Genomic DNA, 13,345 nt, shown 5'->3' with positions numbered 1-13,345 from the left:
CTATAGAAGATTTGTGGGCACTGAAAAGGCGTGTGCAAGCAAGGAGGCGAACAAACCTGACTCAGTTACACCAGTTCTGTCAGGAGGAATGGGCCAAAATTCACCCAAATTATTGTGGGAAGCTTGTGGAAGGCTACCCAAAACATTTGACCCAAGTTAAACAATGTAAAGGCAATGCTACCAAATACTAATTGTATGTACATTTTATGTAAGTGAATGTAAACTTCTGGCCTACTGGGAATGAAAGAAATAAAAGCTAAAATATTATCAATCTGACATGTCACATTCTTAAAATAAGCCGGTGATCCTAAATGACCTAAGACAGGGGAGCTTTACTAGGATTAAATGTCCGGAATTGTAAAAAAAAAAAAAACTGAGTTTAAATGTATTTGGCTAAGGTGTATGCAAACTTCCGACTTCAACTGTATTAAGACCCTTTGCTACGAGACTCAAAATTGAGCTCCGGTGTATCCTGTTTCAAGTGATAATCCTTGAGATGTTTCTACAACTTGATTGGAGTCCACCTGTGGTAAATTCAATTGATTGGATATGGTTTGGAAAGGCACACACCTGTCTATATAACAAGGTCCCACATTTGACAGTGCATGTCAGAGCAAAAACCATGTCATGAGGTCAAAGGAATTGTCCGTAGAGCTCTGAGACAGGATTGTAGAGGCACAGATCTGGGAAAGGGTACCAAAAATGTCTGCAGCATTTAAGGTCCCCAAGAACACAGTGGCCTCCATCAGTCTTAAATGGAAGAAATTTGGAACCACCAAGACTCTTCCGAGAGTTGGCCGCCTGGCCAAACTGAACAATCGGGGGAGAAGGGCTATGATCAGGGAGGTGACCAAGAACCTGATGGTCACTCTGACAGAGTTCCTCTGTGGTGATGGGAGAACCTTCCATAAAGACAACCATCTCTGCAGCACTCCACCAATCAGGCCTTTATGGTAGAGTGGTCAGTAAAAGGCACATGACATCCTGCTTGGAGATTGCCAAAAGGTACCTAAAGGACTCTCAGATCATGAGAAGCAAGATTCTCTGGTCTGATGAAACCAAGATTGAACTTTTTGGTCTGAATGCCAAGTCTGGAGGATACCTGGCAACATCCCTACGGTGAAGTATGGTGGTGGCAACCAGGGTTGCAAAGGGTCGGAAACTTTTCTGGAAATTTTCCATGGGTAGCTAAGCCCGGGAATTTGGGGAATTTTGCTTTAAATCTTTTTTTTGTGGGAGACACAAAGCAATTCTAGGTCATGTGGCATATTGTGGTTAAACTATCCCCAACTCAATGGAATTGCAACCCTCTGCATGCACAGTGCATTCTTCCATCACATGTACAGCTGATTCAAGATCTTGCACACTAATGAGATGCTATTGAGCCCACACTACTACACTGTCTGAGCCAAGGACTACATGCTTTCTGGTAAGTTTTGATTACAATACTGGGTGGGGTGAATATATTTTATATGACATGCATGATTTTTTTGTGAACTAGTAAATAATAGCCTACAACAAAGTGTGTTTAAATCATTTCTAACTTGTTAACAATTCCAGGTGTTAATTCACCTGTTTCCATACATGTTTCACTTTAAAACGTTTATCTTACAAAGGAGTTGTTTAATCTAACTGCCTAACTATATCTGTACATCAAATGTATTTATATAGCCCTTCGTACATCAGCTGATATCTCAAAGTGCTGTACAGAAACCCAGCCTAAAACCCCAATTGTGTATCGTCTCTTTTTTACTCTTCTTTTTCTACTCTTTACAGGAGACATTGTCTACTCTTTTTCTACTCTGTGTGGAGACATTTCACTGCAGCTAATGTGAAAGGAAAACCTGTGTGCATTTGCAAATACTGTGCCAAATCATATGTAACAAATGCAACAAAGATGCAGAATCATCTGGCCAGGTGCATAAAGTTCCCTCAGCGCTCACAACAAGCAACCTCTGACAAAAGTCCATCTACTTCTATTCAAGGTGAAAATTATGAATCAGAAACCTTATCGATAGCAAAAGCTTATGGTTCTGCTGGAATATTTTTTTTGACTCAATGGGAGAATGAAGTCAGAAATGCTGATAATGCTTTGCTCGAGCTGTGTATGCAACTGGTTCACCTCTGATGCTCACAGGCAATGTGTATTGGAAGACATTTCTGTATGTTTCTTCCCCCAGCATAAACCATGTCTGGTTGGAGGGGTGTATCTACTAATTTGCTGTATGCAGAGTTCAAGAGTTCAAGTGAAGGTCAAGCAAATTATAGAGAAAACCGACTATATTGCAATCATTTCTGATGGGTGGTCAAATGTTTGTGGGCAAGGAATAATTAACTACATCCTCTCCACCCCTCAACCAGTATTCTACAAGACCACAGACACAAGGGAAAATAGACACACCGGTCTCTACATTGCAGATGAGCTGAAGGCAGTAGTCAATGACCTTCGACCACAGAAGGTATTTGCACTGGTGACAGACAATGCTGCGAACATGAAGGCTGCTCGGGCTAAAGTGGAGGAGTCCTACCCTCACATCACACCCATTGGCTTTGCTGCTCATGCATTGAATCTGCTCCTCAAGGACATCATGGCACTGAAGACAATGCATAACCTCTACAAGAGCGCCAAGGAAATTGTTAGGTATGTGAAGGGTCATCAAGTTATTGCAGCAAAGTGATAAGAATAAGAGCACCACATTGAAGCTGCCCAGCAGCACCCATTGGGGTGGTGTTGTCATCATGTTTGACAGTCTCCTGGAGGGGAAGGGGTCTCTCCAAGAAATTGCCATATCACAGTCTGCCAATACGGACAGCCCCATCAAGAGGATCCTCCTGGAGGATTTATTTTGGGAGAGGGTGGTAAGCAGCCTGAAACCTATAGCAGTAGCCATTGCACGGATTGAGGGAGACAATGCCATCCTGTCTGATGTTCAGACTTGGCTTGCAGATGTAAGAGAAGAAATCCGTACTGCCCTGCCCACTTCACTGTTGCTCCAAGCAGAGGAAACTGCAGTTCTGAAATACATCAAAAAGCGTGAAGATTTCTGCCTGAAGCCCATACACGCCGCAGCGTACATGTTGGACCCCAAGTATGCTTGCAAGAGCATCCTGTGGTGCAGAGATCAACAAGGCCTATGGTGTCATCAATACCGGGTCTCACCACCTTGGCCTGGATGAGGGCAAGATTATTGGCAGTCTGGCAAAGTACACTTCCAAGCAAGGGCTTTGGGATGGAGATGCAATATGGTAGTCGTGCCAACATATATCTCAACCACCTGGTGGAAGGGACTTTGTGGATCTGAGGCTCTTCCCCTGTTGCCTCCATCATCCTCCAAATCCCACCAACATCAGCCACCTCAGAGCGCAACTGGTCGTTGTTTGGGAACACACACACCAAAGCACGCAACAGGCTTGAAAAATAGGTGGCCATCCTATTTTGTTTCTAGACTATCATTTTACAGATGTATGTTGAAAACATTTGTGGGAGATGCTATGGATCATTCAGTATTCCCTTTCTTTTGGTTGTTCAGTGAAATCATCTCATTTAATTAAAAAGTTAAATTCGTAACTAAATTGTTTTTTAAATATTTCTATTGGAAGGATTTAATAATTTGCAATTATGTTTACTTATGATAAGGTAAAAGGTTTATGTTTCTGTCTCCATAAGACATGGTAAATATATCCAATGCCAAAAACATCTACATTTAAATGGTATTAATATTAATTTGCATATACTTCCCCTAATTCATATATATTCCCGTTAATTTACACAGAAAGTTTCCACCTCTGAATATTCCCCAAAATGTGCAACCCTAGTTGAAGCATCATGCTGTGGGATGTTTTTCAGCGGCAGGGACTGGGAAACTAGTCAGGCTTGAGGGAAAGATGAACGGAGCAAAGTAGAAAGAGATGTTTGATTTAAACCTGCTCCAGAGTGCACAGGACCTCAGACTGGGGCGAAGGTTCACCTTCCAACAGAACAACGACCCTAAGCACACAACCCTATCCCATCTGGACGAAAAATAATGGCTATCTAAGAATGCTGTTCATTGACTACAGCTCAGCATTCAACACCATATAGTACCCTCCAAGCTCGTCATCAAGCTGGAGGCCCTGGGTCTCAACCCCATCCTGTGCAAACGTGTCCTGGACTTTGACGGGCCGCCCCCAGGTGGTGAAGGTAGGAAACAACTCCATTTCGCTGACCCTCAACACTGGGGCCGCTCAGCCCTCTCCTGTACTCCGGGTTCATCCACGACAGCGTGGCCATGCACGCCTCCAACTCACTCATCAACTTTGCAGATGACACAACAGTAGTGGGCTTGATTACCAACAACGACGAGACAGCATACAGTGAGGAGGTGAGGGCCCTCGGAGTGTGTTGTCAGGAAAATAACCTCTCACTCAATGTCAACAAAACAAAGGAGATGATCGTGGACTTCAGGAAACAGCAGAGGGAGCACCCCCTATCCACATCAAAGGGACAGCAGTGGACAAACTGCTGTACACATCACAGACAAACTGAAATGGCCCACCCACACAGTGTGGTTAAGGCGCAACAGCGCCTATTCAACCTCAGGAGGCTGGAGAAATCTGTCTTGTCACCCAAAGCTCGGACTAACTTTTACAGATGCACAATTGAGAGCATCCTGTCAGGCTGTATCACAGCCTGGTATGGCAATTGCACCGCCCTCAACCGCAAGGCTCTCCAGAGGGTGGTGCGATCTGAACAACGCATCACCGGGGCCTAGCTACCTTCTCTCCAAGACACGTACAGCACCCGATGTCACAGGAAGGCCAAAAAGATCATCAAGGACAACAACCGCCTGAGCAATTGCCTGTCCACCCCGCTATCATCCAGAAGGCAAGGTCAGTACAGGTTCATCAAAGCTGGGACCAAGAGACTGAAAAACAGCACCTCAAGGCCATCAGACTGCTAAACAGCAATTGCTAACTCAGAGGCTGCTGCCTACATTGAGACCCAATCATTAGCCACTTTATAAATGGATCACTTGTCACTTTAAACAATGTTTACATATGTTACATTACTCATATCACATGTATATACTGTATTTTATACCATCTATTGCACCTTGCCTACGCAGCTCTGCCATCGCTCATCCATATACTTATATGTACATATTTTCATTCACCCCTTTAGATGTGTGTATTAGGTAGTTGTTGTGGAATTGTTAGATATTACTGCACTGTCGGAACTAGAAGCACAAGCATTTCGCTACACTCGCATTAACATCTGCTAACAATGTGTATGTGACCAAAAAAAATAGTTTTGAAGACCATGCAGGAGTGGCTTCAGGACAAGACTGAATGTCCTTGAGTGGCCCAGCCTGAGGCCAGACTTGAACCCGATCGAACATCTCTGGAGAGACCTGAAAATAGCTATGCAGTGACGCTCCCCATCCAACCTGACAGAGCTTGAGAGGATCTGCAGAGAAGAATGAGAGAAACTCCCCAAATACAGGTGTGCCAAGCTTGTAGCGTAATACCCAAGATAACTCAAGGCTATAATCGCTGCCAAAGATGCTTCAACAAAGTACTGAGTAAAGTTTCTGAATACTTATTTAAACGTGTTCTCAGCTTCTAATTTTGAATACATTTGCAAAAATTTCTGAACCTGTTTTTGCTTTGTCCTTATGGGGTAGTGTGTGTAGATTGAGGAGGGGAAAAAACATATTTAATCCATTTTAGAATAAGCCTGTAATGTAACAAAAAAGGGGGAAAAGGTCTGAATACTTTCTGAATGTACTGTATAAAGGAAGTCAGTCAATTTAAACAAATCCATTAGAAAACCAGTCAGTATCTTGTGTGATCACCATTTGCCTCATGCAGTGCGACACATGTCCTTCGCATAGAGTTGATCAGACTGTTGATTGTGGCCGACTGGAATGTTGTCCCACTCATCTTCAATAGCTGTGCAAAGTTGCTGGATATTGGCGGGAACGGGAACACGCTGTCGTACATGTCGATCCAGAGCATCCCAAACATGCTCAATAAGTGACATGTCTGGTGAGTATGGAAGAACTGGGACATTTTCAGCTTCCAGGAATTGTGTACAGATCCTTGCAACATGGGGCCGTGCATTATCATGCTGAAAATGAGGTGATGGCGGTGGATGAATGGCACGACAATGAGCCTCAGGATCTAGTCACGGTATCTCTGTGCATAGAAATAGCCATCGACACAATGCAATTGTGTTTGGTGTCTGTAGCTTATGGCTGCCCATACCATAACCCCACCACCACCATGGTGCACTCTGTTCACAGCGTTGACATCAGCAAACCGCTCGCCCACATGACGCCATACACGCTGTCTGTCATCTGCCCGGGACAGTTGAAACCGGGATAAATCAGTGAGGTGCACACTTCTCCAGCATACCAGTGGCCATCGAAGGTGAGCATTTGCCCACTGAAGTCGGTTATGATGTCAAACCGCAGTCAGGTCAAGACCCTGGTGAGGACGACAAGCACGCAGATGAGCTTCACTGAGACGGTTTGACAGTTTGTGCAGAAATTCTTTGGTTGTTCAAACAGTTTTATCAGCTGTCCAAGAAATAAAAATCATTTAAAAAGTCCAGGGGGGCTGGTCTCAGATGATCCCACAGGTGAAGAAGCCGGATGTGGAGGTCCTGGGCTGGCATGGTCACACGTGGTATAAGGATGTGAGGCCGGTTGGATGTACTGCCTGTATTCTCTAAAATTACTTTGGAGGCGGCTTATGGTAGAAGATGAACATTAAATTATCTGGCAACAGCTCTGGTGGACATTCATGCAGTCAGCATTCCAATTGCATGCTCCCTCAAAACTTGAGACATCTGTGGCATTGTGTGACAAAACTGTTGTGTTTAGATGTTTGTTCAGTGTAGTACTATAAAATATATTTCTGATGTTGTGTATTACTATAAGCTTAATTGTGAGTAGGGGAGAGCGGCAGGCAGACTGACCCTTCAGGAACAGGCACTTTCTTCTGTGCCTTGGGGGCCACAGGATTGAGCTCTCCAGCAAACAGAGCTGTCACCTCCTCAGCCACCTCCACATCCTTCTGCTGCAGCTTCTGGATGTACTTCACCAGTTGCAGGATGCAGGAGGCCTGGGGAGGGGAGCACAGAGAGAGAAGTGTACTGGAAAAGGTATTCTCATTTCAAACGGCCAATAGCCCCGAGGTTAACCGATGTTAGCCATGTGACTCACCCTCTCCTGCACCTCCAGGTTGTCACTCTGGACAAACACAGGCAGCCTGTCAATGAGCAGCTGGCTGGTCTCCTGGGCCACCTTGCTGTCCGCTGGCGCCCCCTCCAGGCCGCACAGCACCGTAGAAAACAGCTTGGCAGCGTTCTGCACGTACACGGCCTGGATGTGGCCCGGCAGGGTGGCCACCTTGGGACGCAGCATGGCCTCCAGAGTCGCCATGGGGTCCTCCAGGTGTCTGGGGAAGATAGGAGGATGACACAGGATGAGGGATGAGCCAATGATACAGGGCTGAAGTGGCATGATTTTAGCAAGTTTGACTTAGTGGAAAACATTCTTGCTAAAAACCGTATGTGTCTGCATGTGTTCTTGTAGAGGAGGATTGGATGAATACATACTCTGAGAACTCTCCACAGATCCAGGCGGCGGCGTAGAGCACCTCACAGATGCCGCTGTGCTGTGTGTTGCCGGTCAGCAGGTGGGCGTTGTCCAGCAGAGTAGCCATCTGGGCCACGGCGAAGGCTCGGATGGCTTTCACCCGGATGGCAACGTCCAGCATCTGGGAGGCGATGAGGTGGCCGTGCCGCGTGCCCTCTAGACGGGTCAGCTCCACCAGGATACTGATGTACCTGAGAGACGGAAACAGAGACAGGCGGTCAGACTGATGTACCTGAGAGACCGGTGAGAAAGTCAGTGGAAGGTAGGCCCCTAAATGGCAGGTAAACCCCCAAAAAGTAGTGGGCTAGTACGATGCAAAAACTTTTGTGAATTATTTACAGCAAGACACATTTCTGCAATGCGTTTTGACTCGTGAGCATTTCAACTCTATTTTAGAGACACGGAGACTCAAACTCACAGAAACTATGAATCTAAAAGAATCAGAGACCAATATATTTGCCCTGCCAGTAAGTTGTGCTGACCATTCAAAGTTGGTAATGTACTGGTAGTTGCTCTGGCTGCAGATGTCAATGATCTTGGTGAGCAGCTCATCTCTGTAAGTGGTTCCCTCGGCTTTGTCCACGTGCAGCATCAGCTTCTTCACTATCTCCATCAGGTTCTTCTTGGACACCTGGGAACACACCAATGAGTAGTCAATGAGAAACAAAGCAATGGGGACATCAGAAACTGTACTGTGATCAGGGAGGCATTAGGCTATACACATACAGTACCCGTCAAAGGTTTGGACACACCTAGTCATTCAAGAGTTTTGCTTTATTTGTACTATTTTCTACATTGTATAATAGTGAAGACATCAAAATTAAATATGAAATAAATAACACATTTGGAATCATGTCGTAACCAAAACGTTAAATATTTTCAAAATATATATTTCAAAGTAGCAACCCTTTACCTTGATGACAGCTTTGCACACTCTTGGCATTCTTTCAACCTGGATTACTTCTCCAACAGTCTTGAAGGAGATCCCACATATGCTGAGCACTTGTTGAATGCTTTTCCTTCACTCTGCGGTCCAACTCATCCCAAACCATCTCAAATTGGGTTAAGGTCAGGTGATTGTGGAGGTCAGGTCATCTGATGCAGCACTCCATCACTCTACTTCTTGATCAAATAGCCCTTACAAAGCCTGAAGGTGTGTTTTGGGTCATTGTCCTGTTGAAAAACAAATGATACCACCCCATCTGGTTTAGGCTTAGTGGGACTGCTGGTAGCCATGCTGGTTAAGTGTGCCTTGAATTCTAAATAAAATCACTGACAGTGTCACCAGCAAATCACCATCACATTCTCCTCCATGCTTCAAGGTGGGGACCACACATGCGGAGATCATCCATTCACCTACTCTGCGTCTCATGAAGACACGGCGGTTGGAACCAAAAATGTGGACTCATCAGTCCAAAGGACAGATTTCCACCGGTCTAATGCCCATCGCTCGTGTTTCTTGGCCCAAGCAAGTCTCTTCTTATTATTGGTGTCCTTTAGTAGTGGTTTCTTTGCAGCAATCAACCCTGAAAGCCTGATTCAGTCTCCTCTGAAAAGTTGATTTGTCTGATACTTTCACTCTGTGAAGCATTTATTTGGGTAGCAGAGGTAACTTGATCATAGCGCTTGATGGTTTTTGTGACTGCACTTGAAGAAACTTTCAAAGTACTTGAAATGTTCCGTATTGACGGACCATCATGTCTTAAAGTAATGGACTGTCCTTTCTCTTTGCTTATTTGAGCTGTTCTTGCCATAATATGGACTTGGTTTTTTACGAAATAGGGCTATCTTCTGTATACCACCCCTACCTTGTCACAACACAACTGATTGGAAATGCATTCCAGGTGACTACCTCATGAAGCTGGTTGAGAGAATGCCAAGTGGGCAAAGCTGTGGTCAAGGCAAAGGGTGGCTACTTTGAAGAATCTCAAAAATATATTTTAATATATTAAACACTTTCTTGGTTATGACATCATTCCATGTGTTATTTCATAGTTTTGATCTCTTCATTATTAGTAAAAAATAAAATAAAAACCCTGGAATGAGTAGGAGTGTCCAAACATTTTACTGGTACTGTAGATAAATGAAATTCGGTTTTTGAGCTTAGGGCATTTCCCCATGAGGAGATATAGGTGGTGAAGACATGGGGGTAGGGTCAGTGTGTATTCAATGACCGTGTGTTATGACAGTGACAAGCACCATGCCGTAGAGCAGGTCTAGAGCCCTCAGGCGGATGGACTCGTCCTTGTCATCCAGACATTGGAGGATGAGGTCCTTGTGGGACTGGACAGACTTGGGATGAGTCTTCAGTATCTTGGACATGGCCAGCAGGCCCAGGTACTTCACTACGAACAGAGACAACACACTCAGTGGCCTGGACACTATACACAGGGCCTTCTATTCTACTTCTACATGCACTAGAGTAGCGGTTCTGCACTATGGAGACTGGTCCACGAGCAATACATCATGCCTTTACACTCTGTAGTATACATTACCTTATGGCTATAGCCTGCCTCCCAATACTCAGGGCCCTTGACTTTTTACACATGGTTAAATTACAGCCTTATTCTAAAATGTATTAAATACATTTAAAAAAATTCTCAATCTACACACAACACCCCATAATGACAATGCAAAACCAAGGTTTTATAGACATTTATGCAAATGTATATATATTTTTTTACAGAAATACCTTATTTGCATTAGTATTCAGACCCTTTGCTATGAGACTCGCCATTGAGCTCAGGTGCATCCTGTTTCCATTGATCATCCTTGAGATGACTCCAATCAAATTGTAGAAACAACCTGTGTTAAATTCAATTGATTGGACATGATTTGGAAAGGCACACACTTGCCTATAAAAAAGGTCCCACAGTTGACAGTGCATGTCAGAGCAAAAACCAAGCCAGGAGGTCAAAGGAATTGTCCGTAGAGCTCTGAGGCAGGATTGTGTCAGCCACAGATCTGGCGAAGGGTACCAAAAAATGTCTGCAGCATTGAAGGTCCCCAAGAACACAGTGGCCTTCATCAGTCTCAAATGGAAGAAATTTGGAACCACCAAGACTCTTCCTAGAGTTGGCTGCCTGGCCAAACTGAACAATCGGGGGAGAATGGCCTTGGTCGCTAACAAAGCTAGAGCTCCTATGGAGATGAAAGAACCTTCCAGAAGGACAACCATCTCGGCAGCACTCCACCAATCAGGTCTTTATGGTAGGGGCCAGATGGAAGCCACTCCTCTGTGAAAGGCACAACAGCCTGCTTGGAGCTCGTCAAAAGGCACCGAAAGACTCTCAGATCAAGAGAAACAAGATTCTCTAGTCTGATGAAACCAAGATTGAACTCTTTGGCCTGAATGCCAAGCGTCACGTCTGTAGGAAACCTGGCACCCTCCCTACGGTGAAGCATGGTGGTGGCAGCATCATGCTGTGGGGATGTTTTTAAGCAGCAGGGACTTAGACTAGTCAGGATAGAGGAAAAGATGATGAAAACCTGCTCAGGACCTCAGACTGGGGCGATTGGTTCACCTTCCAACAAGACAATGACCTAAGCACACAGCCAAGACAACTCAGGAGTGGCTTCGGGATAGGTCTTTGAATGCCCTTGAGTGGCCCAGCCAGAGCGCACACTTGAACCTGATTGAACATCTCTGGAGAGACCTAAAAATAGCTATGAAGTGACGCTCCCCATCCAACCTGACAGAGCTTGAGAAGCTCTGCAGAGAAGAATGACAGAAACTCCCCAAATAAAGGTGCTTCAACAAAGTACTGAGTAAAGGGTCTGAATACTTATGGAAATGTAGGGCCCCCCCCCCACCCACCCACCCACAGAAAATGTTTAAGCCCGTTTTTGCTTTGTCATTATGGGGTATTATGTGTAGATTGGGGGGGGGGACTATTTAATCAATTTTAGATTAAGGCTGTAATGTAACAAAGTGTGGAAAAAGTCAAGGGGCCTGAATACTTTCCAAATGCAGTCTGTCTCCACTAGCTGCTCTCATCCACTGAAACCTCACGGATTACATTCGACTCATTACTGTAGGCCCGTGTCATTATTCTGAATGCCTGTTTTATATAATTACTGAGAATCAGATTTTTCACTTTGAAGGCAGTAAACAACTTCTCTGATAGGCCGTTACCTATGTGGCATCGATATTATTCCAAAATATTTATTCTGTCAAAATTGACTACAAAGTGTAAATAGGATACATGTCATAGTCGCTCATCCAAAACTGAGATTTACGAGATAATTACGAAAGAAATGGTATGTCACGGAATTAATGGGACCATACGTTTTCCTTGGGTTTATTTCAATCCTGCCCACAGCACCCAAGTAATCCTCAATTCAAAGCGAAGCTGCAAGCATCCCGATCATAATACCAATGGTCAATCTGGTTTGACATTTGATATCCCTATGTGGCTAGTTAGGGACCATAAGTAAATTACACAATGTACAGTATATGGGACAATATTTAACATTTCTATAGCTGCAAATTTCAATGACTTAACCTCAAACCAACTACAAATTGTAGAAATTCAAATAGAAATATTGAAAGCATTTAATAAGACAAAGATGTGCAACATGAAAATATTGTCCCATAGATTGAATAATTTATTGACAGTCCCCAACTAGCCCCAGCGATAAGCTATCCAAAGTCAGATCAACTTTGATACAGTCGCACAACGGCAACAGAAGATGACTAGCTTGCTAGCTAGTCTACGCTACTTCCAAACACAAGACCTGAAAGTAGCTTAGACTTTAAGTCTAGGCTACTTCCATCTAGATTACTGTTTCAAGTGACTAGCTGTGTACTGTTTTGGCAGAGTGAAAGTACAAACGTTTCCCAAGTTCAAACACACAGTACACTGACATCAAAGCACGCCTCCCAAGACCCAGATCTTGTTCTCAGTCACATTTTCTAATGAGGACAATTGAAACAGAGGCTAAATGAGGAAGTTCAGCCCCACTTTAAAATATATACCAAACATAAAATATTGATTTCAACATTTAACAAACCGTAGAACTCTATGCACAAGGACTACTTTTAACAATCCCACCGAACATTTTACAAAAACACAATTATAGGAAGAACTGTACAGATACAAGTTTGGTAACAGAATAAAACAGAGGAATGGTTAGCCGTAATTCTGTTACCAGTGTACATTTTTCAAAGTAGTCAGTGCATAGAGTTGTACGGTTTATTAAACTTTGAAATCAATGTTTTGTTTAGCATACATTCTAAAGTGAAAATTCTGAGTCTCCACATAATTCTGTTAGCATGGAATAGCCCATACATAACATACTGACTAACCTGATATTTTCACATCTATTAGATTTACTCTACAAAACATGAAATTAAAAACACAAAGAAAAGGAAAATACAAACAAACAGAACGATGGCGACATTCACACGAGACCACATATACACATGGAAGTTTTGTTTTTTTGCCACCAACTTGAGTCATGGGTAGATGTAGCTACAGTGGACTAATCTGATAACAGACACCCTTTTTTTGTGGAATCAGGCAATATATAACATCCACTAAACAGAATCTTATCGGAGCGGTTGATACCTCCGGAAAAGATAGCTGTATATCAGGTTTATGGATCAATATGTGTGAATGCAACCTTGAGGTAAAGTGCTATCGCTGTGCAGATACAGGTTTGGTTTCATCAGAGCAGGTCAGGAGCAGCCCTGTAAACAG

The 13,345-nt window shown here is 43.9% G+C and overlaps 1 protein-coding gene across 3 annotated transcripts in view; it reads right to left on the bottom strand.

Moving 5' to 3' along the window:
- Positions 1–13,345, bottom strand: part of LOC135556494 (AP-3 complex subunit delta-1-like) — a 42,486-nt gene that overhangs the window by 15,410 nt on the left and 13,731 nt on the right. For all 3 annotated transcript variants that reach the window (XM_064989737.1, XM_064989739.1, XM_064989738.1), the window contains exons 12-16: positions 9,843–9,988; positions 8,126–8,274; positions 7,604–7,834; positions 7,209–7,443; positions 6,962–7,107 (exon numbers count right to left, since the gene is read on the bottom strand). In XM_064989737.1, coding sequence (XP_064845809.1) covers positions 6,962–7,107; positions 7,209–7,443; positions 7,604–7,834; positions 8,126–8,274; positions 9,843–9,988 — 907 coding nt within the window. The remainder of the gene's footprint in view (positions 1–6,961; positions 7,108–7,208; positions 7,444–7,603; positions 7,835–8,125; positions 8,275–9,842; positions 9,989–13,345) is intronic.

The sequence above is a fragment of the Oncorhynchus masou genome, chromosome 15 (genome assembly GCF_036934945.1).
Source record: "Oncorhynchus masou masou isolate Uvic2021 chromosome 15, UVic_Omas_1.1, whole genome shotgun sequence".
Taxonomy (NCBI): Eukaryota; Metazoa; Chordata; class Actinopteri; order Salmoniformes; family Salmonidae; genus Oncorhynchus; species Oncorhynchus masou.
Note: the sequence above shows the minus strand (reverse complement) of the source record. Positions and strands in the feature narration are given on the sequence as shown.